Source organism: Halichondria panicea, chromosome 1 (genome assembly GCF_963675165.1).
Source record: "Halichondria panicea chromosome 1, odHalPani1.1, whole genome shotgun sequence".
Taxonomy (NCBI): Eukaryota; Metazoa; Porifera; class Demospongiae; order Suberitida; family Halichondriidae; genus Halichondria; species Halichondria panicea.
The window spans coordinates 4,981,339-5,009,147 of record NC_087377.1 but is presented as its reverse complement, the minus strand read 5'-3'; the positions used below and the strand labels follow the sequence as shown (position 1 = coordinate 5,009,147).

At 41.3% G+C, this 27,809-nt stretch overlaps 5 protein-coding genes across 10 annotated transcripts in view; all 5 read right to left on the bottom strand.

The window, feature by feature from the left end:
• Positions 1–27,809, bottom strand: part of LOC135334204 (uncharacterized) — a gene marked incomplete in the record, with an annotated part of 688,739 nt that overhangs the window by 421,681 nt on the left and 239,249 nt on the right.
• Positions 79–27,691, bottom strand: LOC135335497 (uncharacterized). Of its 3 annotated transcripts, none has more exons than XM_064531014.1 (10): positions 27,525–27,691; positions 26,755–27,067; positions 3,149–3,199; positions 3,024–3,086; positions 2,872–2,913; positions 2,435–2,587; positions 1,959–2,288; positions 1,708–1,758; positions 1,417–1,524; positions 79–1,231 (listed from the first exon to the last, which is right to left on the bottom strand). In XM_064531014.1, the coding sequence occupies exons 2-10, from the start codon at positions 26,920–26,922 to the stop codon at positions 143–145; spliced, it is 2,055 nt and encodes a 684-aa protein (XP_064387084.1). In that variant the 5' UTR covers positions 26,923–27,067; positions 27,525–27,691; the 3' UTR covers positions 79–142. The 3 variants fall into 3 exon arrangements, with proteins under 3 accessions (XP_064387084.1, XP_064387093.1, XP_064387101.1); XM_064531023.1 differs by lacking the exons at positions 26,755–27,067; positions 27,525–27,691 and adding exons at positions 4,209–4,403; positions 4,702–4,843; XM_064531031.1 differs by lacking the exons at positions 2,872–2,913; positions 26,755–27,067; positions 27,525–27,691 and adding exons at positions 4,209–4,403; positions 4,702–4,843.
• LOC135334836 (uncharacterized) overlaps positions 5,066–27,809 on the bottom strand; it is a 39,173-nt gene continuing 16,429 nt past the window's right edge. The window contains exons 1-8 of one of the 2 annotated variants that reach the window (XM_064530196.1): positions 9,085–9,420; positions 8,414–8,965; positions 7,582–7,632; positions 7,431–7,520; positions 6,958–7,275; positions 6,685–6,876; positions 6,460–6,597; positions 5,066–6,332 (exon numbers count right to left, since the gene is read on the bottom strand). In XM_064530196.1, the coding sequence (XP_064386266.1) occupies positions 5,067–6,332; positions 6,460–6,597; positions 6,685–6,876; positions 6,958–7,275; positions 7,431–7,520; positions 7,582–7,632; positions 8,414–8,965; positions 9,085–9,366 (2,889 nt within the window). In that variant the 5' untranslated portion in view covers positions 9,367–9,420 and the 3' untranslated portion in view covers position 5,066. Of the gene's footprint in view, positions 6,333–6,459; positions 6,598–6,684; positions 6,877–6,957; positions 7,276–7,430; positions 7,521–7,581; positions 7,633–8,413; positions 8,966–9,084; positions 9,421–27,809 lie in introns of those variants that run through there. The other variant, XM_064530203.1, reaches the window with a different exon arrangement.
• LOC135334661 (uncharacterized) lies at positions 9,555–14,890 on the bottom strand. 2 transcript variants are annotated; one of them, XM_064529939.1, is made up of 8 exons: positions 14,625–14,890; positions 13,192–13,971; positions 12,981–13,043; positions 12,598–12,813; positions 12,129–12,530; positions 11,643–11,867; positions 11,436–11,594; positions 9,555–11,128 (listed from the first exon to the last, which is right to left on the bottom strand). In XM_064529939.1, exons 1-8 carry the CDS (start codon positions 14,823–14,825, stop codon positions 9,695–9,697), a joined length of 3,480 nt encoding a protein of 1,159 aa, XP_064386009.1. In that variant the 5' UTR covers positions 14,826–14,890; the 3' UTR covers positions 9,555–9,694. The 2 variants fall into 2 exon arrangements, with proteins under 2 accessions (XP_064386009.1, XP_064386017.1); XM_064529947.1 differs by lacking the exon at positions 14,625–14,890 and adding an exon at positions 14,137–14,491.
• Positions 20,954–27,809, bottom strand: part of LOC135334676 (cingulin-like) — a 30,793-nt gene continuing 23,937 nt past the window's right edge. Inside the window, exons 8-11 of one of the 2 annotated variants that reach the window (XM_064529962.1) lie at positions 24,327–24,470; positions 24,096–24,224; positions 23,212–24,039; positions 20,954–21,216 (exon numbers count right to left, since the gene is read on the bottom strand). In XM_064529962.1, coding sequence (XP_064386032.1) covers positions 21,151–21,216; positions 23,212–24,039; positions 24,096–24,224; positions 24,327–24,470 — 1,167 coding nt within the window. In that variant the 3' untranslated portion in view covers positions 20,954–21,150. Of the gene's footprint in view, positions 21,217–23,211; positions 24,040–24,091; positions 24,225–24,326; positions 24,471–27,809 lie in introns of those variants that run through there. The other variant, XM_064529970.1, reaches the window with a different exon arrangement.

The following is a 27,809-nucleotide window of genomic DNA, read 5'->3' as shown; positions in this document are numbered from 1 at the left end:
CCCTCCCACACTATAGCTAGATCTACATGTCGGCATGCCATCATCTCTGGCATGCTATGAATAAACAATAACAAGAGGTCATAATGAACTCTTGACAATAAACAAAGACAATTATCACAAAATGAAATTATAGAAGTGAAGTTTATTGTCTTGTTCCATCGCACTTGTTGACGTGAGCTCTGTACAGTTGTATCTCTCCGATGCGATACTGCTTCATACACATTGGACAGATCAGGTTGGGGTCTAGTGGAGCACCCTCCCTCTCTCCTTCCTCCCTCGTCACCTGACTCACCACAGCAGCCGCCTCACTAATCTCTCGATCTATGCCCTCCTGAAGGACGTTGGGTTTGACCAGAAGTTCGGTACGGTTCAGATTGAGTTGTTCTTGGGCTTCTGGATTGGAAATGTGACTGCCAGATGTTTGGCTAGCTTGCGAGGGGATCGAGTGTGGTGGTGTAACTGTTTCTTGAGGAGACGGTTGAATGCTGATCGTATCTGATTGTGGGACGTTATGAAAGGGGGTTGGGTTTGATTCTAATTTGTCATTGTGTGAGCTACTGTTTTGTGGTGAAGGTTGATTCTGACCCTGCGAATTAGTTTCGAAATTTCCGGCCAGCTGAGGATATGGCTTCTCTAATTCAGAGTACTGGTCGTGAGGATAATATTGTTGCTGATGGTTAGGTTGTGAATGCGGTTGATTCAAGTGTCCATCATAGTTACGTTGCTGTAGAGGTTGCACTGGACTGCTACGAAAAGGAGGTTCAAACTGTTGCTGGATCGGATATGATTGTTGGTTGCCATAGTTTGAAGGGAGGGGGGGTGGTTGGTTCTGAGGGAGGTAATAGTATTCACTGTTTTGGTCCGGCAGTGGATGCATTCTGTGTGCAGTATTTGAATAGTCAGTCGGATTATCCGATCTTGTGGACGGTTCATCACTGTAAACTTGGTCATTGTATTCTCGGGACGGTATTGTAGGATCGAACGTTAGTGGAGGGTGATGAAATTGATCAGTTTGTAAGTCTCTATCGCTGTTGTGCGGTGGAGCGTAGAGAACAGGGGGTGGTTCTCTTATACCACGGGGCGGGTTAATTGCCTCTTGGGGTGGGAAGTAATTTGGAGGGTGTGGTGAGACAGCAGGCGGGTCTCTAGCTCTCAGAGGAGGTGCATTATTATCATCGTTGTTGTCCGGGTTTTTCTGATGGGACGGATCAACTTCTCCCGTGACTTTTTTCTGGAGGGAGTAAAATTAAGCATTGTTAATTATATAAAACAACATACCTAGTTATACATTCGTGTTGTGGCTAGTTAATTTAGAGAAGAGTCTTTGAAGTGGACTAGCCACGCACCACTCCTATTATAGGAGGCCACGATTAACATGTCTTTCGTGAACATGCATAGTTTCCCAGGGCAACTTACTTCAAGACTTGCTTTTAGTTCAGTTCTGAGAAGAGGCACTAAGCTATTGATTTTCACATTGAGCAGCTCCACTTGCTCCGCCAGTTCACTGCTGTGAGCCTCCAAATGCTGCAAATAGACGGACAGAGTGTGTGTGAATAATTGTTGTGTATTATAATTATGCAACGTAGTGTACTGTAATACACTAGACACACGTCCTGAATTCGAAGGTCTATACGTACGTACAAATAACTGTGATTAGTATTAGAGATGTAGTTTTTGTTCAATATGTATACAGCATGATGTATGTACCTCTTTTTCCAATGTTAGGTTGGTAACTTGCTCGAGCAATGCCTCGGAAGTCTGTGAAAGGAAATAGTACAAGTGAATCAATTTACAAAGTACATGTATAAAAGAAGAATACAGCGACTTGACATACAGGCAATATAAGTACAAATCACAGTTCAATCACTACTAGGTAGCTATGTAAGTCAACACATTTAAAATTTGGGCTTAACACAAAAATAGCATAACAGTTTTGTTATTAGAAAGCATGCAATCACCTGTTTCTCAGCGTGTTCAAGCTTCTCCTTGTACTCATCAACCTGTTTCTTATATGCCTTGACCTGACTGGTCTTGGCCTGTAACTCATCTCTGCTCTGAAGAGCTTCCTTCCTCCATTCCTCTAACTCTCTGTCTCTCTCATCACCACCTCCTAGAGACGAGGGTTTCAATACATCGGCTAACTCTATATCTCGTGTAACATCAGTTGATGCTAGTGCCCTTGTGACATTCTTCAGTTCTGCCATTTCTTTCTCAAGGTCAGCGTACCGGCTGTGAGCTTTTTCTCGATCTTTCCTTTCATCATCGAAATCTAACTTGTAAGTCATCGACTGAAATGAAACACACACAAAAAGTAATCGTTAGTGTCTTCTATAGAAACAGTATAGATACACTTGTAAGCTATGTACCCGTATATAGTACATGCGTGTATGCATGCCTTACCAGTGTTAGCAAACAAAACTATGTACAGTCACACCTTTGCTTGTTCAGTTTCAAGTTGAGTCTTAAGGTTAGAGCTTTCAGACTTTAAATGCTCATTCTCAGCCATTAAGGCCTTCTTTTCAGTTGCCACGTCTTCAAACATTTCCTTCGCTGTTTTCTCGTAATTCTTTGAGTCTTCTGCACACACCTGAAGTGATTATAAAGACTAACTATACACATAGTCTATACAGTACCAGGGTATCATCTAGTGGGGGGGGCTGGGGTAAACCTTCCCCCCCAAAATGCTCATCTTCCCCCCCAAATTGTTGTATAATAATGACATCATCACATTAGTACTGTCTATGATGTGCAATATGTGCTGTGATGCACTAGCATGTAATAGGGTGTGTGGTCAACAAATGTGGGAGTGGCCAAACATTTTGCGGCGTGCGTAAACTTTCCCCCCCAAATTTTTTATCCCCGAGTACTCACTTCAAGGTATCTTAATTGCTTTGTGAGACCTTTGCTCTCTTCCTACATGTACATACCCAACATTGAGATAATTAATCGCACAGATAATATTTATTATGTTCATTCTTAAAAAGGATCGATGGTGTTGAAATGTACCTGATTACAGTACTCACTTCAAGGTGCCTGATCTTTTGATTACTGCTTTTCAGCTGCTTCTTGAGAGCTTTGATCTCCTCCTACATACATGTAAGTATGCAGTAATCACCCAGCATTCTTAAAGGATGGTGTTGAAGCATACCTCCAAACCACGACAGACTTCTTTCAGTGACTCAACATCGCCCTCGTGTATCTGGTACAGAGAAAAACCAAAAGGGTACATTTTATGAGGAGGAAGTAAAAGGTTTCAGTTGACCACTATAACAAAAAGCACCGCGGGTGCTGATGCCTCGGTGGAGGTGCCAAAGCTACATAACATAAAACTACTAGCTAGCTTTTATACTATCATTGCATGATGATAATTTTGCTGTACTGTAATCGCAGGGAAACTCAAATAGTAGGTAATGATCGACCATGATTGTTGTTAAAAACGATCGGTGCCAAAAGTTCAATGGCTGCAAGTCAGCAGAGCCTTGCAGCTCTCTTCTCACTCTTGCAGCTACCAATAACTAGGCATAACTCGAAAACGGAGCTTTATTTTGCAAATCCACAAATAGCATGCCAAGAAAACATGACTAGAAGCCTATAGAAACTCTTACTTGCACTTCATTGATCCTTGAGCAGCTGAAATAGTCCACACACACACACACACACACACACACACACACACACACACACACACACACACACACACACACACACACACACACACACACACACACACACACACACACACACACACACACACACACACACACACACACACACACACACACACACACACACACACACACACACACACACACACACACACACACACACACACACACACACACACACACACACACACACACACACACACACACACACACACACACACACACACACACACACACACACACACACACACACACACACACACACACACACACACACACACACACACACACACACACACACACACACACACACACACACACACACACACACACACACACACACACACACACACACACTACCGTATACCTCGCTTGCGCATGCGCACCGAGGCATAATTAAGTTGCTACTACTCAGAATGCTACCACTTAGAATTCTAGACCCACCACTTTAATTTAAATATGCTACCACAGGCACTTAGAATGTTATCGAATTGGATATTGGATTCATAATAGTGAATAATTGAACCAGCCTGCCGCTCATACCTCAATCCCTTCTTTATGTTGATTCATTATCTGAATCTCTCTGCTCTGTTTTTTGGTATGCTCCTTGACTTGTTGGTTTTCTCTCTCCAACATACTCACACGGGCTCGTAACTGAGAGACCAACACATTGACATCGTCTATCTGCTCAGAATTAGTGTGTCCGTCCATCGTGATACATCAGAGCATAGATACTATCTATGATCAGAGTATTGTCGGTTGTGATTCGAGTTTGAATATTATTACAGATGCATTGCTTCTCTTTGTTTTACCGCAGAGTCAGTTTTATCTTCACAGTTAGTAATAATTATTGTACCTATTAGCAATAACAACTTTTACTAGTGAATCAATCTAGATTCAATGGCTAGTACAGGGCCTAGGGAAGCTACATGTACATATATAGCTATGATCATAATTATTATGGGGGGGGGCCAGGGGAAGGGGGTCGCACTATTTATATAAGCAATAGAGATCTTAAATCTTTACTGTAGCTTACTTCTGTGCCAGAATCAGTTCATGTCTATATAGTAGTCTGTATATAGTAGCCTCCTTCTCACAGGCCTTCCATTGACTTAGTATATATAATTATAGCTAGCTGCAACATGTACGTATTGTTAGTAGCAAGAGTTCATTAGGACTCTTGTTTGTAGCTATGGTGTGGAAAGGATCGATGTAAATGATTATGCATCGACGCGGCCTGGACCCGAGGCTACTTCATGCAGTGCATCAGTCAGCAAAACACAAATTAATCACACACAGTTTTGCTAGCACTTGTACAAAATCAATGAAAACATGAACTTATAATTACATACAGCTGTATATAGAAATCGAGATCCATTAAAAAAGAGATTGTTTTGTTGTTTATTGTTTGTTTCCATCGCACTTGTTGACGTGAGCTCTGTACAGTTGTATCTCTCCGATGCGATACTGCTTCATACACATTGGACAGATCAGGTTGGGGTCTAGTGGAGCACCCTCCCTCTCTCCTTCCTCCCTCGTCACCTGACTCACTGCAGCAGCTGCCTCAATAATCTCTCCGTTTATGCCTTCTTGAAGGACGTTGGGTTTGACAAGAAGTTCGGTACGATTTGCTAGTGGATATTCGACAGGTGCAGGGTTTGGTGCAACGTATGTTGGTGAGGGTGTGTTCTGTTTACGTTCAACTTGTCGAGTAGAGTTCAACATTCGAGGCTTTGGCCTGGGTTTTTCTTGAGCCGTAGGTGACGGTACATCTACACCAATATCACTGCTAGTTCGAGTGCTACCGTATGAGCTGTAGGTCGAGGCATTCTCCATAGTAACTGGAGTCCCTGGTGTTGGAGTGTTTTCATAACGTTCATGTGAGATCGGCCGTTGAGAATGATGTGCACCTTGCAAATCGATTGGTAAATTCCTGCGTGCTGACTGTCCATTCGATTGTTCATACTGACTTTGTTGTTGATGGTTGTGCACATTGGGTTGTTGGTCCTCATAGTACTGTTGCTGGCCTTGGCTACGCCACGTTTGTTGCTGTGGGTCTTGATGTTGCTGACTGTATACATCAGATTGTTGGCCATCGTAGTACTGTTGTTGGTTTTGACTGTGCCACTGCCGTTGTTGATAATCAGGCTGCCTTTGTTGAGGATACTGCTGTGGTTCACTATAATTGAAAGGATAGTGGGTACCCTGGTTGTACTGCTGCTGGGGAGCCAAGTTGTGGTCACGATAGTTACTTTGGGGGTTGACAGTCGTGTTGGGAAGATGGTGAGGGACAACCAGGTCATTGGCACCACGTGATGCAACAGGACTGTAACTTTGACCGTAATTGTTTCCATCTCTATACATTTGCTCGTCAACATTATGAACATTTCCTTGTACATGTAACTGTTGAAATTGTGCATTTGATTGACTGTTCTCTCCAAAGCCGTCACTTCGAGGACCTTGTTCACTGATGTCACAGGAAGTAGTGTGAGACTGATTGGGCATGCTGGATGGATGGCCATGGACAGAGGGTGGATAAGACAGAGGGGTTGACACCAGGGTATTATTCATTGGTGGTGGTGCAGAAATGTTCGGTCGAACGGAGTCGAGATGCACATTTTCTACAGTGCTAGAGGTCTTGTTACATCCTTTTTCTAATTTCTCAACCTACACAGAGTAGAAACTCGTAAATTTATGTACATATTTTTATATAATTATATACATGGAATGTACAGAAACAGTAATTTTACATGTACTACGTGCAGTGCTTAGCAAATCTCGTACGTATATGTACCTCTGACTCCTTTTTTATGTAGTCTCGTAAGCCTTTCACGTTCTTCTCAAGGTTCACTACTTTGTCCTTCAGATCATCATTAGCCTCTTTCAATGCCTTTTCAAGAAGCTGTGACTTCCTTTTAGCTTCACGTAGACACTATGAAAAGAACGTTTTACAATTGTAACAGTTGTACAATGTAGTAAGAATCAATGGATATACATGTAGACAAAACTGATTACCAACCGCATTATCAGTTTGAAGAGAGTCACAGAGTGTCTCAACATTGGCCAGTTTCTGTTCCAAACCTCCACAGGGGGACGGAGGTTCACCTGTGGATTTCTTTTTATGTTCAGTGGTTTTGCTTTTCCCTTTTTTCGTTGGGGCAGGTGAGAGGTCAGACTTTTTTATTTTTGTTGTCGATAAATCTCCCAATATCTAGATAATAAAGGCAATAAGAAGTGTTAAAACATGCTTAGTAACCATGTACAATGTACATGTACGTGTGATTGTTATTACTTGTTGTTCTTGTGTTTCAGATTTTTCTTTTAGCTGGTCGACCTGTTTTTTGTATGCTTTGACCTGACTGGTCTTGGCCTGTAGATCATCTCTGCCCTGAAGAGCTTCAGCTTGCCAGTCACGGAGTTCTTTTTCCAGAGCAAACTTGACTTCCTCAACATCTCCCAGTAAACCTTTGTGGAGTTCTAGGTCTTTGGTGATTTGTGATATCTCTTGAATATGTTCTTTCTTCAGTTCAGCCATAAGGTCAGTGTACCGGCTGTGAGCTTTTTCACGATCTTTCCTTTCTTCCTCAAAATCAAATTTGTATGTCGCTGCCTGTACGTATTAATAAAACCATCTGAACGAACATATGTAAATCTGAATGTAATGTTTTGTAAAGAGCAGAACCCTACACACGCGTGCACGTATATGCAAATTACAATAATACAACCACACTACAATGTCAGCAGTATTCATGTACATGTAGGCACCTGTGCTTGCTCAGCTTCAATTAGAGATTTCAGTTGTTGGTTCTCTCCCTTCATCTTCCTCAATTGACCAGCTAAAGCTCTGTTACGTCTCTATACAGGACGCCAATAATGGTAATGGCTTTGTGCTTGATGATCACAACAAATTGGTTACCTCCAAATCCTCACAAGTACCTTTCAGTGACTCAAGGTCTCCCTCATGAAACTGTGAGAAATAAACTTATATAGTGTGACTGAATAATGATTACAATGAAAGCACTGCGGGTGCTGATGCCTGATGCCTCGGTGGAGATACCAATGCTACTGATAGCTTTTATACACACACTATATTGACTGCATGCAGGCAGAATCTAGCAAAGAATGGGTAATGATCGACTATGATTGCATGTTGTTAAAAACGATTGATGCCAAAGTTTGCAGCTCTCTTCTCACTCTTTGCAGCTAACGTTCTAGTGCAGAACTAAATACTAAGTAGAGTAGCAACACTCCATTGCTGCTACGCACTGTTCTGAAAAGGCTGCAATGGCATTCCAAGTAAACAAAACTAGGCATAACTCGAGAACGAAGCTTTATTTTGCAAATCCACGAATTGAAATCCAAGAAAGCATGACTAGAAGCCTATAGAAACTCTTCATTGATCCTTGAGCAGCTGTCACGTACGCACGCACGCCACGCACGTACGCACGCACACACACACACACACACACACACACACACACACACACTACCGTATACCTCGCTTGTGCATGCGCACCGAGGCATAATAACATGACTGCACTGTACCAAGTGTGTATAATAAAGAAAGAGTATCGAACGTAGGCACACTGTGTATCGATACTCTCTCTATTATAATACTCTTGACTGTACGTATATGGGAATCATGGCAGACACTTCTTGTCTCATTATATTATTTTGGCAAACATGCACTAACACACACCTGCTTTCAAACGGTTGAGTCAATGCAGCTTACATGTATGCAGACCTACCTCAATCCCTTCTTCATGTTGCTTCATTATCTGAATCTCTCTGCTCTGTTGTTTTGTATGTTCTTTGACTTGTTGGTTTTCTCTCTCCAACGTGATGACACGGGCTCGTAACTGAGAGACCAACACTCTGGCATCAACATCTTCTGGTATATCTTCAGGTGCAATCTCATGGAGCTGCTTTATTTCACCTTCCATCTGTTTATTTGAATCAACCATTTCTTGGTATCTATGTTGGAGATTCTCAATGTAGCGCTGTGAAGAGCTAAGCTTCTCTTCGAGTGCAATGACCTGTTGGGTTGCTTGATATCGTTGATCTTCTTTTTGCTTGAGCACTGCCGTTAGTTCTTCTTCTTTTCTCTGAAAGCCGTCGATCCTGACAACCAAATGATCTCCACTATCATCTTTCCCCTTTTTTTTCTTATTAGCCTTACTCTTTTTTGGTCGCTGCGTAGTATCAGCTTTAGCAGCTACATGCACTTGTCGTTCCAATTCATCAATTCTCAGTAAGCTGTTGGTATGATCTTTCTTTAATGTTTCCAACTCATCTACCAACTGAGCAAAAATGATTTATAGGATGTGAAATTGACCAACTATTATAATTATCAATAATTATTAGGACATGTCGATACGAATACCCGAGGCGGGTATTCGAGACTACGTCCATAACGTACATTTGGGACTTGAACTTTCTCCCAGTCTTTGTTGATCGGGATATCACTCCCAGTAGTTTCTGACTGTGCCTGAATTATTCCATGCTCAGGCGCCCCCTCAAGAGACTTCTCCTTCACCTGACCACCACTAGCACTAGACTGGAAACCACGCCCACCACCAGGCAGGAGGCTTTTGAGGCGGCCTTTGATGGGACCAGATACGTAAGATGACCATGTTGTTTTCTGGCCATGGGGGCCTTTGTTTTGTCCAGTTCCACACCCTCCAATGCCGGCGCCAGCCATGAGTTCTCAGTTAGATAGCTAGCTAGCTATAGCTGGCTAGCTAGCTGTGGCCAAGAAACGTTATAAATAGGAATTAAGGGCGTGGCTGTAATAATTATGTTTACCTAAGCACATGCAGGTGACCCACCCACAGACAGTTAATTATGGATTTCCCCTGGGAAATCCCTCGTACATGTGTTCAATATTCATTGTATGAACAGCCATGAAAGGGTATAGATCATTTAATTCAACACTGGTACTATATGTATATAGCACAACACAACACATAACCATAGAATTATACTGACATGGCTGTATTAATAATTATAAGAGAAACTGGGGACAATGTCTAGTGTCTAGTTCCATCGCACTTGTTGACGTGAGCTCTGTACAGTTGTATTTCTCCGATGCGATACTGCTTCATACACATTGGACAGACCAGGTTGGGGTCTAATGGAGCACCGTCCCTCTCTCCTTCCTTCCTCGTCACCTGACTCACTGCAGCAGCTACCTCGCTAATCTCTCGATCTATGCCGTCTTGCAGGCCATTGGGTTTGACAAGAAGTTCGGTACGATTTGGATTGAGCTGTTTTTGGGTTTCTGGATTTGAAACTGGTGAGGGAGTGTCTGGTTTACAATGAGCTCGTGGTTTTGGTTTTGGCTTTTCAGGGCTTATATCCACACCATACCCGTTACTGGATGGCCGAGAAAAAACATTTGGATTAGAATTTGAGGTGTTTTCAGACAAAGAGTTATGGTTATTTAAAACAGGTGAATGGGCGTCATCATCTCTGAAGTTGCTGGGGTAAGACGGAGCTATAGTGTTGTACTGCTGAGGTTGCAGTCCATCACTAGGATAGTTGTATGCTTGTTGTCCGGCACCTTGGTATTGTTGGTTGCTCTCCCATTGAGAATTAGGATATTGCTGATCATGGTTACACCAGTGAGGACCTTGCTGCTGATTATTCCCGTGTTGTTGGTTGTAATTCGACTGTCCATAATTCTGTTGCTGTGGGTTATAGTGCGGTGACCGTGGCTGTTCATACTGAGGACCAGGCTGGGCTGCCTGCTGCTGGTAGAGGTGGTCTTGCACGTATGGTTGCTGGTTCGGCCATTGAGAGGGGTGGTTACTGGGTGGTACATTCTGTGGCTGTCCTGGTTGTAGTTGATTCTGATACTGGTAATGACATTGTGGCAAGTTATCAGAGCCACTTTGACCCCGATAGTTGTTGACTGGATCTTGATAGTCACCACCTTGGTTAGTGTTAGCAGGGTAATGACTTTGATTGAAGTCGGAAGGCATATTGGAGGGTTTCTCCAACTGTTGATCTCCTAAAACCAGTGACATTTTGTTTGAGGCATCAGTGGGGCTAGCCACTTGTTCCGATAGCGCTAAATTGGTGCTACTAGGGGCACTACTATGACTTTGCTTTACTTGCAAGCCCGGAGGATAGCGGATGCTATTATCGGGTTGTGGTCCAGTAGACGATTGCCGTTCGTTTCGGCCGGCAGCATTTCGAAATCCATTTACCTCGACACTATCATGAGCTGACCTAGGGTTCTCAAAGTTCATAGACAGGAGACCTTCAGTTGGTAAGTTGGGTACTAGTCTCGCCTCGGGTTGTTGGTTATAATTGTCCTGGATTGTAGGAGGAACAATGTTCACGTTGGGTATAGTTGTTGGTTGCTGAGCTACACTCTGCTGTTGGTCAGGTTTTGGTTTAGCTGTGGGGTCGCTACTGTCCGAGCTCCTTCCTTGAGGGATATCTTGTTTGACAGAGACCTGTAAACAGAAATGAAAAAGACGTATCCAGGAGCAATATACACGTATACATGTCACTCGTACAAACACCGTATAGCGCATTAATTTTCGCTGTTTTCGTGGGTTAGTAATTCTACACAAAAATTAATTCCATGAAAATTGTTCTTTAATGTACTATAACGTGCAAAGATTAAAGGCGTGACTTTTGGTTAACTCAAGGAATTTATTTAGCATGTACGAAAGAGTGCCTCGAAAATTTCGCGCTATACAGTAGGTTTAGGCTTCAAAATTAAAATCATGCATGCTGATAAGATTTTCCATGAAGTACCTGGTTGGGATGAATTGGTATCGGAGGTTCAGGAGGAGTGGTGGGTGTGGCATTAGTAACCTCCTTCTTTAACTCGAGGTGACGCACCTTCAGACCAGCAAACTGCTCCTGTACTTTTTGAAGAGATCTGTTTAGTTTTTCATTGTCACTATGAAGTGACTGCAATAAGAATTATAAAAAATAGTTCATACCCAGAATTACACTTACATGATTGTCCAGTTGCACCTTCAGCAGTTCATCATGGGCCTCAGATTTTGACATCCTTTTGAGAGCTCTTTCCAGCTCCTGGCGAACCTTGTTCATTTCTGTTTGATTTGATTTTTTCTCTTCCTTTAGTAAATTGGCATTCTCAGTTTTCACCCTTTCCAGCTCACTTCTGACCCTTTCCATCTCCTGAATTAGTTCCTGGTTCCTCGCATCTAGAGTGACAAGCTGTAAACACGAAAGGATAATAATTATGCACATTCAACCGTTTCAGGGTTAAACAAATAATAACTTCCCCATGGGATTTATGAAGACATAACCGTCGAAATACATGTACTCTAATTTTCCCCCTCTTCTTAAAAATTAATGTTTGCATGGATGTGTGATCGTTGTAAGTTTGGGAGCCAAATAAAAGCACAATTTGTATGCACTTTACGAGTTTATACAACAATGGGATAAACAACTCTGATGCACGTTACGTACGTATACCTTTTTCTCTCTTTGATCATCTTTCTTCTTGTACTGTTTGACCTGAGCTGTCTTTGCCTGGACCTCCTCTTGAGCTGTGATGGCCTTCTGCTGTGCTTCATAGAGTTGCTCTTGAAGCTCATGGATTTCTTTGTTTTTCTGTGGAAACTCTTGCTGCCTAGTAAATGACCGTGTTGTTCGGGCTTCCTTTTCCTGTTCCAAATAAGATTTTTCATCGTCAACTCTCTCCAGCCGTTTTCTTAGAGTTTGAATTGTTTCATGTTGAGCAAGTCGCTCAGTCTCAAGCTGTATTGTCATGGCATGAACCCTCTGATCACAAGACAGTCTCATTTCTTCTTTGAGATTGTGAGCCTTCTCTCTGTCTTTTCGCTCAGTCTCAAAGTCTTCTTTGTACACCTCAGCCTAACAGAGAAAGAGCCATGTCAGTAATAGGTTACACTGTATCTACATGTATTATACTAAGCCTTACTTGGGTTGTAATGATTTCCAACTTTTCCTGCATTTCGACCACTCTACTCTCCATAACTTGTTTAATGGTCCTGAACGCTTCAATTTCATTGTTTTTAGACTCTGTCGATTCTACTAGAGCTTGACGTGATTCCCTCGTGTTCACTAGTGCTTGCTCAACAAACTCTTTGTCAGTTTCAAGGTTTTTGATTGTTGCTTCAAGTTTATTAGTGTGTTTCTGCTTGAACAAAATATTATTATCATTATCTTCGATCATTGTCATAGCTGCCTGTAATTTTCATTACATTATTGTCAATGCTGACACTACAAAGTAGAGTATACATGCAAGCCATGTACATTTTAACTTTGGTTTTTAAAAATTGTGGCCTCCTGTTTTGTACGTACCTCTGTATCAGCGACCTGCTGTTCCAATGAGGTAATGTACTGCACAAGCTCATCATGTGACATCTAAAAAATACATAATACACTTAATTACAAATCGTATTTTGCACACAGATAGGGCCTCAAAATGAACATAACCTCGTACACGATACATAATTATACAGTAATGTACATGACCATGAGTACACTCATACGTACACACATGCATATATACCTTTGTAGCATCCAATTCTTGCCTCATGGAGAACAAAGCCTTGCTTTGACCTTTGGAATGATCTTTAACTTGCCCCAGACGTGAAATAGTGGTATTCGCTTCTTTTAGTTGATTTTCAAGACTAAATACCTTCTCTGCTTTTTCAGCCACTTCTCTACGAAGCTCTTGTACTACTGTATCCGAACTAGAGTGTACATCTGACTCATCAACGAATGTATAGGTTGACTCAATGTCTTGATTTGATGAAGTGGTTTGAACAATAATATCCTCATTGACAGTGGTAGTTTGAGATGAAGTGTCATTTGTGGTAACCCCTGGTTTCGATATACTGTCAAATTCCACATCGACTATCGGGTCTCCTGTTGCAGTTGCTTTTCGTTGAGTGAGTACCATTGTTAACTTCCTTCGGCATTTTTCTAGCTCTCTTCGAGTTTTAGCATGAGAAGTTTTACTTGCGTTCACTCTTGCTTTTTCCAGCATAAGATCTTTGTTCTTTTCGCTTAGCAATGCTTCCTTTTCGCCAAGATATCTAGCAAGCATTTCAGATGAGTCAACTTTGTTCTCAACAAGTTGCTCAATTCTGGCTTGCTTCTCAACAATCACACGATTTTTCTCAGCAAGTTCAGTTTCCAGGAGATTAAGATGTTCGTCTTGAGGAATTGCCAGCTGAGTTTGAAGTTCTAGGATTTCTTGGCTCTTTTCAAGTATTTCTTCGCTCATTTTCGCTTGGTGCTTATTAAGTTCATCTATTGTACTCAATGCTCGACACAAGGTAGAAACCTACACAAAAATTGTTGATGTAATTACTAATTCGAAATTTTCGACCAGATAAATTCATGTACATACCATAAGCGTTCTAATTATAGAACCAGCCTCGGTGAGGACGCCCTCTTTTATAACGCCCGGCGCCCACATATAAAATCAGTACATTAATTCTATAATTACCGTTAGACCTCGATTTAAGGCGACCCTCCAAATATGCGACACCCAGGAGCTTCAGCAATTTTCTGACTTCTAAAAGTAGCGACAGCTGCGTTGACAATTATTTTTTAATGTCGTGTTCTAAATAGAGGTAAATGTAGCCACTCCCTAGCCTCGATTGTAGCCCACTAGAAAATCAGTGTTTTTAAGCGGCCTGAAATCGAGGCAAGTAGACTCTGTAAAGTTACCTCCAATTAGATGCGACCCTCTAAATATGCGACACCAGGACTTCAATATAATTTTTCAACCTCCAAAAGATTCGACCTCTGGCTTTGTAATTATTAAAAAGTGTCGCTTTAAATCGAGATCTTACGGTAAAACAATTACGGTAGTCTCGCAAAAATTATTTCTGGCGCTGTAATTACCTCAATCACTAAATCAGAGTCGGCTGAGTACGTACGTACATCAAGCAAACTACCGTAAAACGGGCATCACAAAAATTATATTCTTACCTTGTCTTCCTCTTCAACACCATGATACCCACCCAGACCAGTAGTGGCAGCCCGTGCCCAGGCACCAGCAATACTACTTGCACCTTTCAATAAAAAATTTCCTAGAAAACTACTTCTGCTTGCACCTTTTTCATCATCACCATCCTTTTCACCTCTTTCTTGAAGTTGAAATTGCTCGGTACGAGCGTTCTGTTTGGCCATTTTTAGCTAGCTAGCTCTACGTACGTACATATACACATACGTACAATCATGGGATCGAAACTGCCTGCCTGTTTAGTATTTCTATAGGATATGAAACGCCTCCGTAAACGGACGTTTGGGCTGGGATGATGATTGCCTCGGATGTAACGGTCTAGTATACGAATTTTTCCAAATAAAAATGGCTACTGAAAGTGTGTCTCTTGCTGTTCCAGCTCTGAGAGCGTCTCAGATGACTTTTGAAAAGTTCTGACTGAAAATGATGATGATGGAGGCTTGACAATAACAAGGATACACTTTACATGTGCATTCTGGGATTTAATATAGCAAGTATTATTATTTAATAACAAAAACTATGTGTCTACGTCTAGATAGATTGGAAATGAATGAATCATGATAATGCTTGGCTATAATAGCTGATGTGGAGTAGAGGCTTTGACGTAGACATCACATTCTCGTGTCGTTCTTTGCCAGTCAATGAATGGTTCATTCTCACGAGGCATTGTCTGAGGTGTAGTCTGGCTGCAAAACATAAGCAAACAATTAAGTATGACATTGTAACTACTATAATAATAATACAAACGAATAAAGTAGCTCAATATCGAATAATCAACAACAATTCATTGAGAGCGTGAATTTTTAGTACATTTGAACTTGATTTTTAGCCAAACTAAGACATGTGCATCAATAAAACTTAGTGGACCTGGTGAACATGCCCTTACTCTACGCAATAAAACTTAGACAGACATTCAATAAATGTGGTTCAAGAAATCAACTGACAAAGAAGGACACTTGAAAACACCTTCAACTGTTTGTAACCAGATAGTTAAAGCATACACAAGGTCAGAAGTAAGTGGACCCAGTATCTATACCTACTGGCTAACTACTACACAAAAAATAAACACAGCAATTCTTTTCAAACAGCAGATCAACTGACACAAAGTTATTAAAAGAGTGAATATAGCCATTTCAGCTCCATAAATCAGCTACAACGCTCTAACTGGAACAATCATAACTAAAACTTACTTTACAGACCTAGTTAAAGCCAATCATAGTGGTATCACTTTAGCTTTCAATCGTAGACTCTTGTGATAACAGATTCTTTGCTTGCCAGTAGTAGTCTCGAATACCCGCCTCAACCTAAAAGCTTGAGTCCGGTCAAACTCACATTGAGGTTTGGTTCAAGTGTGTCCAGGAATTTCTTGGACATTTAATTGACCACAAGTGTGTGAAACATGAATAAAATTATAGTCTACATGAATATCATTATAGCTAACCGCCACGGCAGCATGGATTGTGGAAGGATTAGCCCCAGACAGAAGGCGACGTAGGTTAATCAGGGGCCTATCCAGGAAAAACAAAAGGGGGGGGCTAGCTAGAAAGGGGCGAAGCCCCGTACGAGGGCGGCGGAGCCGCCCAGGGCAGCCTCGCCGGAGGCGATTTTTTTTGCAAGATTTGACCTTTGAACTTTCATATTAATGAGTAGAATACGTTGACCTCTGCACTTACTTTTAATTAATGTACTGATCAGATGTACGTACGTACGTACGTACAGCTAGCTAGCTAGCTAGGTACGTCCAGCTAGCTACCCTAGATCCTTTATACTCCTAGTAGCTGTTGTCTAGCATCTCTCAAGTGATTTCAAGTGAGTCTACAGATGCATAATTGGTGGCAAAATTGTTGTAGAGTCAGACTACAACACATGGTAGTTTTTTCAAAAGGGGGGGGCTTCAGCCCCTCAAAATCACCCCTGGATCCGCCCCTGTTAATTCATGGAGAGAGTTGTAAGGATGTAATACTAGAACTCTCCAGACTAGCAACAGGACCTTTGGAACACCTTGTCGAAATTAATAGCCTAATGCTCATTTATATAAGTGAATGTGACCTTCGACCATGGTTTCATGGCCCTCTAGCTCTGTGCAATGATGGCTTCAAGCTCAGTGTTTTTCTTGTAGGCTTTCAACTCCTAGCCTTCATTGATACACTGTCTGATATAGCCCTCTGTGTATGTTCGCGGTGGCTTGTGGCTTTGTCACTATGCTTGTGGGCGTGTAGCCCACTTGACTTTGCTGACTGTGCAGAACAAAGTTCATATGTGAGTTTGACCAGACTCAAGCTTTTAGGTTGAGGCGGGTATTCGAGACTATGCCAGTAGCTCTTCATTTTCTGGTAGCTGCGAGACAATCCTTCTCCCAGCAAAACTCCGGATACTATCTGGAATCACTGTAATCTAGAGGCGTTTCTTACAATGGTAAAAAAAAATGGCGTCCCAGGCCGATTTGACTCTAAAATAACACGTGTACATTATCAATATTCCACTCTCCCTTGTTAATGCCTTATCAGAAATACTTCCAGGAAACAAAGACGAGACAAAAGTAATTGCTCCGTCAGGAGAGATCCCAACTAAAACCTTAAACGTGTTATCATTCTTGTAATTAGAGAAAGTCATTTGTTGCAGTTCAGGTACATGTAGGTGAGGTTGTTCGATATATATTTCAGTAGCATCAATTATTACTCGTGTTGTAGGGTACTGTTCCTTTAAATTGTTTTGGCATATTTGCTCTCACAAGGTTTCTTGAAGGCCACATAGGAATTTGTTTTAGTTTCAAGTAGAGGAAATTGATCCATGTGCAAGTAATTCTACTAACAGTAGATTGAGATGCACTGAAGCGATCAGCAAGATCTTGCTCTAGCAGTCCAAGGCAAAGACGAACTAATGTCAAAAACATCTCTTCTATGGGTGATAATGATCTTGGATGATAGCGCTTAGTTTCTTCTCCTGTTCGAACATGATTTTCTTCTTGTTTCTTAAGTCACTAGCTGCTGGTTCAAGAAACTGAAAGAATGCTTTAAGACATGAAGACGTAGGAAACCCAGTATAGAACGCTACCTTCACATCATCATCTTTGATCGAAGAAAACCGAAATAGTTGCCGATTCATTTTCGTATCTAGTTCATGTACTTTGGCTTCCAGCTTAGCAACTATTTTTTTCATTCTTAACAGCTCACCAGGTACTTCAACGTCAACCTCTTCTGTTTGTGTTGACACATCTTTTTCTTCCAATTCCAATTCATCTAAGCCTTCTTCTTGTAGGAGTAAACTGCGCTCTCTTGGTTCCTTTCTAGCCTTCTGAGCCCTTACAACAACTGGTAGAAGCAAACTGGGGACCTCATCTGAGTAGAGACGCCTTCCATGTGCATTGACAAAGTGTTCACTGCAGATTTTGGTGTTGCTGTTGATCAACAGATTCTTTCGACAAACAACGTGAATCCACTTCTTGAGTAAAGACTTGTTCTTTAGAGGTAGCCCAAAATAGGAAAGGTGAGACTCTCTATCAGAGCAGTTTGGAACACAGCAAAAACGAACCATTTACATTAGACAATAATGTGTTCTAGTTAACGCCCTGTCCCTTCGACCGGAAGTTCTCGAATCGTAGTAATGCGCGCATACACTGGCCTCCGCGGCCTAGGACCGAGGCTATTGACCTCATCCATAAATAATTAGATGTCACAAAACGAGTGTCTACGTATATTGTTAGATGGTAAAGATTTATCAAATAAATTTACTGAGTTGGCTAAAGAAAGAGACGCCATGATTGGTAAGTGTGACTGGTATCAAACATAATTAAAGGAATCGACACCGGAACACCAACAATCTCTTAAACGTCTCCTCAACAAAAAGTTTAAAGAGGTCGAAGACTTGCATGCATGAAGAGCTACATAAAATAAAGATCCAGTTAACGGGCTGACACTGCAGTATAAAGAGGCTGAGCTGCATGGTCCTTGTAAATCAAAGCAAGATAATAGAGACGCAATTTAATGACCTAGAAAAGAAAATTAAGGTATGTTATCAATACAGTAGACTCTCGTTAATCCGGTCACCCTTGGCCGGAATTAGACTGGAAACCACGCCCCTTTCTTTAGGGAAAGAGACTGGCCAGGTGACTATCAACGACTTGTCCCAACGGAATGCTTGGAATGTAGTGTGTGCATGAATGCGTGGGAGATATCTAAACCACAACATTGCACACTAAGCTATTATAATTGATTTTATGTGAGTATTAGCTGTACAGTTGCAGTATAAATTTTATGTCTACTTAGCTAGCTGTTTGGATATAAGTTGTCTATCAGTACTTCTCCAATGAAGCAATTCTAAAGTTGCTGGCTGGCTACAAGGCCACTGCAAAAATAACAGACAAAAGTAGCAGAGATGCAGAGATATATTTGTCTCTCTGCCAACTGGTTTATGGAAAGTCCCTTTGCTGGCCCTATTGCCAGCAACATTTGAGTTTCTATTACAGCGGTGTCATTGCCACAGACAGGACAAGAACTAGGTACATCCAGGTGACAGCTAGCTCCAGACTTGGACATAGTTTTGCAGCAGTTGACTTGTGATTGAAATAGGTGGCTGAGCTAGCTAGCTTGCTAGAGTACAGACTACTGTACTTAGCTACAGTAGATCTAGCCAAAGTATACTAAACCGCAACACTGGTGACCACACCCTTTTCCCTGAACCACTTCCGCAAAATTCAGTACACAATGAAGACGAGTCGTTGATAGTCACCTGGCCAGTCTCTTTCCCTAAAGAAAGGGGCGTGGTTTCCAGTCTAGGCCGGAATAGTGGCTGCAGCTCAGGAAATAGCCGCGGCTTAAAACGACCTTACCTCGAATCTAATGACTACTTTGCGGTTCTTGTCTCGAGGATAATGTAGGATAATGAATCTTTTGTTCTCTATTTAAGTGTAATTCAATTTTATTAACTGGCCGGTAACCGGAATAGCGAGTGGCCGTACTTCAGGGTGAGTTTTGTGCAGTAAACATATAGCTAGCATTCCGTGCCAAGCCAAATGGCCGGTATATCGAGGTGGCCGTACTTCAGGGAGCCGGAATAGCGAGAGTCTACTGTAGTTCTGTTCGAGATCCTAATACCTGCATGCATGATGTGATACATATAATAGCTTCACAATCGTTTATACGCATAATATAATTATTATAATTATATTGCCGTTTCTTCGCTACTATACCTTTGCAGGCGCTCTAAAAGCTGCTACATTTAAACGAACTTCTAGCGATGGTCGACAACATCGCAGTACAAGCCCTCGACAGCTCACGAATCAAAGACGCCTAAGTGAAAGCAATGTTGTGCTAAATACGCCAACAAAGCGTAATTTGTACATAATGTACAAGCATCAACTCGCATCAACTCCAACAAATTCCAAACATCAAGATCACCAGTTCTGCTATTACAGCAATTCCCACCCTCCAGGTATTGTGACTGCCGCAGGGATACCTCAATCTTCCAGTCGGTTGTCTGATATTCCTCAAACCAGCACAAAGAAAGTTTACATGAACCAGCCACCTTCGAATTCAGTGCCGAAAAATAATCGTCTCTACCACGATATCGATGGAATTCTCAGCCCACCAGACAATTCTTTGGGAGTACATTATCAAAATGCCCCTTTGTAGAAAGTGCACACGATTCAAGAAAGGCATATGAAATGAATCGAGCCATACAAACTAACTCATGCTGAAGTTAAGGACAAATCTAGTTGACAAAATGTCGACCATGTCCATAAATCCTCCCACAAATGATGGAAGAATGGAAGGTATATGTACTTAAAGGACAAGTGAACGATCAAGATATTCTTGACGAGGTACAAACTGGTGAGGGTATAATTTATACAATGGTATAATGAAAGACAGAACCAGAGATCGAGCCAACCATGAAGCAAAATAAGTTCCCCACGATCCTAACCTTGTGTGTCCTGTGTACAATAAACAGCATCGATTGGGAAAGATTCAGAAGTTTAGGATACATGTTAAAATCTGCACAGATCGAGACTGTGAGCTAATTCATGACTAGCTGTTATTCAACGCAATAACTACGTCCATAAAACAATCAAGCTGGAAGAATGAAAAGCACTCTATAAACAACGAGTGAAAGATCAAGACGTTGTTGACGAGGTGGTGAGCTTGTATACAACGTTATCACGTCAGTACGTAATCGATTGTCAAAATTAATTTCCTATTATATTGGATGCACACACCAGTTACATTCTGTGTTTCATAGGCGTGGGCCTCTAACGTATATAGCAATCCATGCATGTACCAACTTAAAAATAATCATGAAGTCTGAGATAAAATCATTTTTGAAGTAATGAAAAGTATAAGTACGCTAGAAACAGCACCGTTTTTTGTTTGATGCTTGTAAATTGTATAATACAATCATGCATGTACGTAGAACTAGGCTTTCAATTTACACATAATTATAGGCTACAAATTAGCTTTCAGCACAGAAGTGGCAAACTTGAACGATACATTTTCCAATTCAATCCCTTGGATCAGTAGAATGTTTTATAGAGAATGGTTTTGTGTCTGATGCAAGTTTAGCGGCCTGCATAATTATAAGAGATAACATGACTTGTATATACATGTAAAACAGTACTATAAACCATTATAGATAAACGAATAGAAACAAAGCAACATGCATTCTTGTATTGCGGCCTCTCTGAATATTCATGAGTTTTATTATGCCGGGGTCTGCGTATGTGCAAGCGAGGCATAATGCAGTAGAGTGTGCATATGAGGTGGTATACGCTAAGAGTGTGCATGTGTGTGTGTGTAGGTAGAGTACTAGTGTTACAGCGGTTCAAGGATCAATGAAGTGCAAGCAAGAGTATATTTCTATAGACTTGTTTTCTTGGATTGCAATGTAAAATAATGTTTCGTTCTCGAGGTTTGCTTACTTGGAATATGGAGTATTACTCTATTATAGTTATCTATAATCTTGCTAGATCTAGTAGAGCTTCATGTTCGGTGCCTCCATGCACCGAGGCAAGGCGCTTTCTTTCTGTCAGCTTTTTCTATTTTGCAGGTTCAAAGATCAAAGTCTGCTGTGTTTATATTGCTATTGTTTTGTGTAAGAATACTATGATTATGAAGATGCATGAATGAGACAAGTTAGTGTCCATCAAAACTGCTATTTTTTACTGTATTAGGCTTTTTGGTATTACTATAATTATACGTAGGGTCGGACGACGAGATACCGTATATAGCGCAAACTGTTCAAGGCACTTATATTTCGTGGAATGGCCCCTAAAAGCATTTCGTTGCACAATGTTCGTGGAATGACTGCTTACCTGAAGCCACACCTTTAATCTTTGCAACGTTATAACAATTTTCTTAATTTTCGTGTAGGATTGCTAACCCACGAAATCCGCGAAAATTGTGCGCTATATATACTGTATTCGTTGTCAACTTTATAACTAAGAGGCGAGTAGCTCGAAATAGCTTGGCTTTCATCAACATTTCTCTTTGTCTGGCTGTTAATCTCTCAGTTGAAAGTTTTTCGGGTTTATCCACACTAAAATTTACTGCCAAAAAGTTGCGGCTTGTATTGTCCATTAAAAAACGTAACGATAGTGATACATCTTTTTCCCGTGGGTGAAACACAATATCCTAACCTTAACCGTACTATATTTCTCCTTGTCTGGATTGTTAATCTTTAATCGATATTGAAGACCATTACTTACATGTATACTTAGCTACAAAAAATGGTCAGTCTTACCAGCCTGAATATCGCTTTTTACTGCCTTGCCATGGGTAAAGGAGGTTGGTCATAATTATATTAAAATGTTTTACGGAGGATTGTGCGTGCACGGAGACAAATAAAAGATATATGGAAACTTGCAGAGAAACGTATAGCTATCCTAGCTAAGCCAACGATCGTAGCCTTCTACTAGTAGTAAATGATGCAAACAATACTCAGTGACACTAGAAAGTGAGTAGCATAGTCATACTCGAAGCAATGAGCCAGAAACTAAGTTTATAGTCACAACTTTCCAGTTGTTGCTGCACTTCCCAGCAATGGTGGTTTAAACTACTACGATTCATAGAATAACAGGAGATGTAACACAAAAATGCACAGTAATACAAAAATTACTAACCCTAACCCCTAACCGAGATAAAAGTACTGACTCAGCAGGTTAGGTCGGTTTAGGGATCCTTCTGTAGCTTCTAGTGCATTTACTATAGGAATTGGAGGTTACAAAGAAAATTGTGTATTGGATTTGTACCGGAGGGCAGTTTTATGTATTCCGAGGGTGCAACACCCTAAATGAACTAGCTGAGTGAACATGCACTGTTTGATCTCTGTGTAGGATACACGGCCTAAATGAGGCATGTCTTGGTAAATAGACATTTTCTACCCTCAAATGACATGAGGGGAGCAAAAATAATGTTATCACAGTTGATTTATACAATGTATATAGACAAAATACCACCACACAGCAAAAACTGTGGCACCCACCAAACACGCGCTAAAAATAGTTGCGGTTATAATTTATGATATAACTCTCAACATTATATGTATTGATAATACTTCACTCACTGCCTCCTCAGCTCTCACTCCCTGTTCTCTCTCACACTCCTTCACGTGTTTCCGGTACTTCTGAATCTCCCCCAGTCTGTGTTGCTTGGAGCACACTCCACACACCAGGTTGGGATCAAGAGGAACCTGTTCGTTAGTTTGCTGCTTCTCACTCTCGTATTGCTGATAAAATAAATCACCCACAATTTTTTTAATCTCAGTTGACAGGCCTTTTTCAAGTTCATTCTCTTCTTTTTGTTGCGACAACTTGCGATTAGCTTTTCGTGGTTTGGGTCTAGGTCTTGCCTGAGGGGGAGGGAGCATAGCTACTTGGGTAGGGCTGTACGATGGATTAGGGCTCTCTGAAAGAGAGGTACTCGACAATGAAGAATCTTCTTGTGAACTGATGTGGGCTGGATAAGACAAGCTTCGGGGGTAATTGTGGGGGGACCTTCTGTTTGGGTAATGTTGTGACTCCATACGTTCCTGAGAGGAAGTGTTATCCCACTGTCGCTGACTGAATGGATGTTCATACTGTTCGTCAGGCTGCTGCTGGTAGAGGTGGTCTTGTAGGTATGGTTGCTGGTTTGGCCATTGAGAGGGGTGGTTACTGGGTGGTACATTCCGTGGCTGTGGTTGATTCTGATACCGATCTTGGTAATGACCCTGAGGGGAATCATGATAAACACTTTGACCTTGACCATCGATTTGTTGAAAGTTGATAGGGTGTGCTTGGGGTACAGGTACAGGTACAAAGAAAGAATGTTGATAATCAGTTCCACCGCTCGTAGCTTTCTTCTCTAGGCGGTCAACTGTTTTTTTAATTTTCTTCAATTCGTCTCTAAATGTCTACACAAAAACATCACTCTATATTAAAACCAGTACACAAAACTTCGCTTACATACATCACTGTCTCTCTCAGTGCTCGATTTCCTGTCCTTCTCCTCAAGCTCAAACTTTGTCTTTTCCAGCTCACCCCTGACCCTCTCCATCTCCTGAACTAGTTCCTGGTTCTTTGCAACTAGTTTGACAAACTGTACACACAAAGATGACAAAGCTATTTTTTCGGTTTTGATGAAAGTAGTCAATATGTGGGTGTGTATGTGTGCACAATAATACTTGAAAAAAAGAGGTACCTGGTTGGGTATTGGAGGTTCAGTAGGAGGAGTGGTGGGTGTGGCATTAGCAACCTCCTTCTTAAACTCGAGCGTCAGACGAGCAAACTGTTCTTGTACTTCTTGAAGAGATCTGTTTAATCTTTCTTTGTCAACACGAAGTAACTGCAATATAAATCATAACAGAACTATTCGTTTAAGAGTCTGGAATTTTGATTGCTCTTCGAACACCCACTAATTACTTCCTGTATAACTTCCGCAGTAAAATTGTGCTGAGCTGGCACACCCTTTTACATTGCGTTTTGCAGCCTCTGCATTCTGCAATACATGCGCTTTAAAGGAAGTTTGTGAAAATAATTATTATTATTGAAACTAGAGCACTAAAGTGCAAATCCTCAGCTGGTGACATGAATATAAAAAATGCAGTGCATGTAGCATGTAAGTATGAATAGTTCACATCAGAATTACACTTACATTATTGTCCAGTTGCACCTTCAGCAGTTCATCATGGGCCTCAGCTTTTGTCATCTTTTTGAGAGCTCTTTCCAGCTCCAAGCGAACTCTATCCATTTCGTTTTTATTGGATGTTTTCTCCTCCTTTAGTAAATTTGCGCTCTCAGTTTTCGCTTTTACCAGCTCACTCCTGACCCTCTCCATCTCCTGACATAGTTTCTGGTTCCTCGCATCTAGACTGGTGAGCTGCACACACAAAATTAGGAAAAACGCAAACATTTTGGGACCACAGAAAACGCAAGTATTCAACAGGAAGTGTCACAACATTGGGTTGACACGTATATATATATACACCCTGAGGAACATTGGGAATATGAAACAATGCAAATCTACCTTTTCCTCCCGTTGGTCATCTTTCTTCTTGTACTGTTTGACCTGAGCTGTCTTTGCCTGGACCTCCTCTTGAGCTGTGATGGCCTTCTGGCGTGCTTCGTAGAGATGCTCTTGAAGCTCATGGATCTGTTTGTCGTTCTGAAGCTCGTGCTGCCTAGTAGATGTTCTCGTTGCTCTAATTTCTTCCTTTTCATTAGATATCCCTTCAAGTTTTCTTGTTAGATTTTGTATAGTTTCCTCGAATGCATGTCGTTCCTTTGCCATTGCGTGAACTTTTTCATCACAAGCAAATCTCATCTCTTCTTTGAGATCGTGAGCTTTTTCCCTATCTTTTCGCTCAATCTCAAAGTCTTCTTTGTACAGCTCAGCCTATATAGCATAATTATTATGTAGATGTTAGATGTTTAAGTACATGTTTAATTAGATGTACAATTATACTACACTGACATCCTGACATACTTACCTCTGCTGTGGCGATTGCCAGCTTGTTGTCAAGGTCAACAATCTCTTGTTTCATAACTGTTCGCTCCTGTACGAATGCTTCCCTCTCGACGTCCATATTTTCCTGGGCCTAAAATAGTTGAGCCTCCAGTGAACTTTTGGTGGTCGACAACTTATATAAGATAGGAAGCGGTTGGTATCTCGAGTAATATCCGCGCTACAATCGAGGCCATCACTATTACACAAACTTACAAAGTGCTCCGATGATGAGTCCACTAGTTGCACAGAGGTACTGATTCCCTTCTACACCCAGTGCATAATAAACTACAAGTAACTCTGTTTAGTCCGTGCAACTCACTTATATTTCAAGGTCTATACCTATTGTAGTAGTCATAACCAGCACGCTTACACGTTACATGTTCCTAAAACAGCCTTGGGAACTTATAACTTTATTGGAAAGTCTCTTTTTACTGGGTGTGGTCAGTCATTACACATGGCTCATGGACTAGGCGTGTTATAGAAATGATGTTTCGAGGAAACACAGCTTTGGGAGTTACCCGGCAAAAATGTGCTTAATAGTAAAACTATAACAAAAAGCACCGCGGGTGCTGATGCCTCGGTGGAGGTGCCAAAGCTACATAACATAAAACTACTAGCTAGCTTTTATACTATCGTTGCATGATGATAATTTTGCTGCATTGTAATCACAGGGAAACTCAAATAGTAGGTAATGATCAACCATGATTGTTGTTAAAAACGATCGGTGCCAAAAGTTCAATGGCTGCAAGTCAGCAGAGCCTTGCAGCTCTCTTGCAGCTACCAATAACTAGGCATAACTCGAGAAGGAAGCTTTATTTTGCAAATCCACAAATAGCATGCCAAGAAAACATGACTAGAAGTCTATAGAAACTCTCTTACTTGCACTTCATTGATCCTTGAGCAGCTGAAATAGTCTACACACACACAGACACACAAACACACTACCGTATACCTCGCTTGCGCATGCGCACCGAGGCATAATTAAGTTGCTACTGCTACCACTTTGAATTCTAGACCACCACTTTAATTTAAATATGCTACCACAGGCACTTAGAATGTTATCATTTCGAATTGGATATTGGATTCATGATAGTGAATAATTGAACCAGCCTGCCACTCATACCTCAATCCCTTCTTTTTGTTGCTTCATTATCTGAATCTCTCTGCTCTGTTTTTTGGTATGCTCCTTGACTTGTTGGTTTTCTCTCTCCAACATACTCACACGGGCTCGTAACTGAGAGACCAACACACTGACATCGTCTATCTGCTCAGAATTAGTGTGTCCGTCCATCGTGATACATCAGAGCATAGATACTATCTATGATCAGAGTATTGTCGGTTGTGATTCGAGTTTGAATATTATTACAGATGCATTGCTTCTCTTTGTTTTACCGCAGAGTCAGTTTTATCTTCACAGTTAGTAATAATTATTGTACCTATTAGCAATAACAACTTTTACTAGTGAATCAATCTAGATTCAATGGCTAGTACAGGGCCTAGGGAAGCTACATGTACATAATGCACCTATCAATGTGTTGCCCCACTACCCTCCCCCCGGGACATACGGGGGAATTTGATCTAATTTGATCTGAAATGTAGGCCCCATACTGGGGGATTTGAACCTGGCTTTGCGTAGTAAAGACTCTTTTATAACCTATTTTGATGTGTGCAACTGCTTGGGGCTCAAAAATCCTCTGTTGACTGGGGGATTTGAACACAGAATCCTTCCCCCATATAATCCCTACCCCTCCCGGGGGGGGGGGAGTGGGGCGACACATTGATAGGTGCATAATTATATAGCTATGATCCTATTATGGGGGGGCCAGGGGAAGGGGGTCGCACTATTTATATAAAAAAAAAGCAATAGAGATCTTAATCTTTACTGTAGCTTACTTCTGTGCCAGAATCAGTTTATGTCTATATAGTAGTCTGTATATAGTAGCCTCCTTCTCACAGGCCTTCCATTGACTTAGTATATATATAGCTAGCTGCAATATGTACGTATTGTTAGTAGCCAGAGGAGGGAGGACACGATTAATCTTTTCTTTCTTTATAACCTCTACATATTGGGACACACAGAACAGTACTGTACGTAGTTAGCCTTGATCCCAGGCCGAGTTTTCGCTTTTATAACGGTTAGGCGAACAACTAGTGGTACTAGTTGTCTGCGCATGCGTC

Bases quoted from the DNA above. Each gene is read 5' to 3' on its own strand.
- LOC135334661 (XM_064529939.1), bottom strand. From the start codon at position 14,825: ATGGCCAAACAGAACGCTCGTACCGAGCAATTTCAACTTCAAGAAAGA. The intron at 12,814-12,980 runs GTACGTACAAAA...TTGTTCAAGCAG, and splicing joins AGCAGGTCGCTGATACAGAG to AAACACACTAATAAACTTGA. The intron at 11,595-11,642 runs GTAAGTGTAATT...TTCTTATTGCAG, and splicing joins AGGTGCAACTGGACAATCAT to TCACTTCATAGTGACAATGA.
- LOC135335497 (XM_064531014.1), bottom strand. From the start codon at position 26,922: ATGGACGGACACACTAATTCTGAGCAGATAGACGATGTCAGTGTGTTG. The intron at 3,200-26,754 runs GTATGAGTGGCA...TCTCTGTACCAG, and splicing joins AACAAAAAGAAGGGATTGAG to ATACACGAGGGCGATGTTGA. The intron at 1,232-1,416 runs GTAAGTTGCCCT...TACTCCCTCCAG, and splicing joins AACTAAAAGCAAGTCTTGAA to AAAAAAGTCACGGGAGAAGT.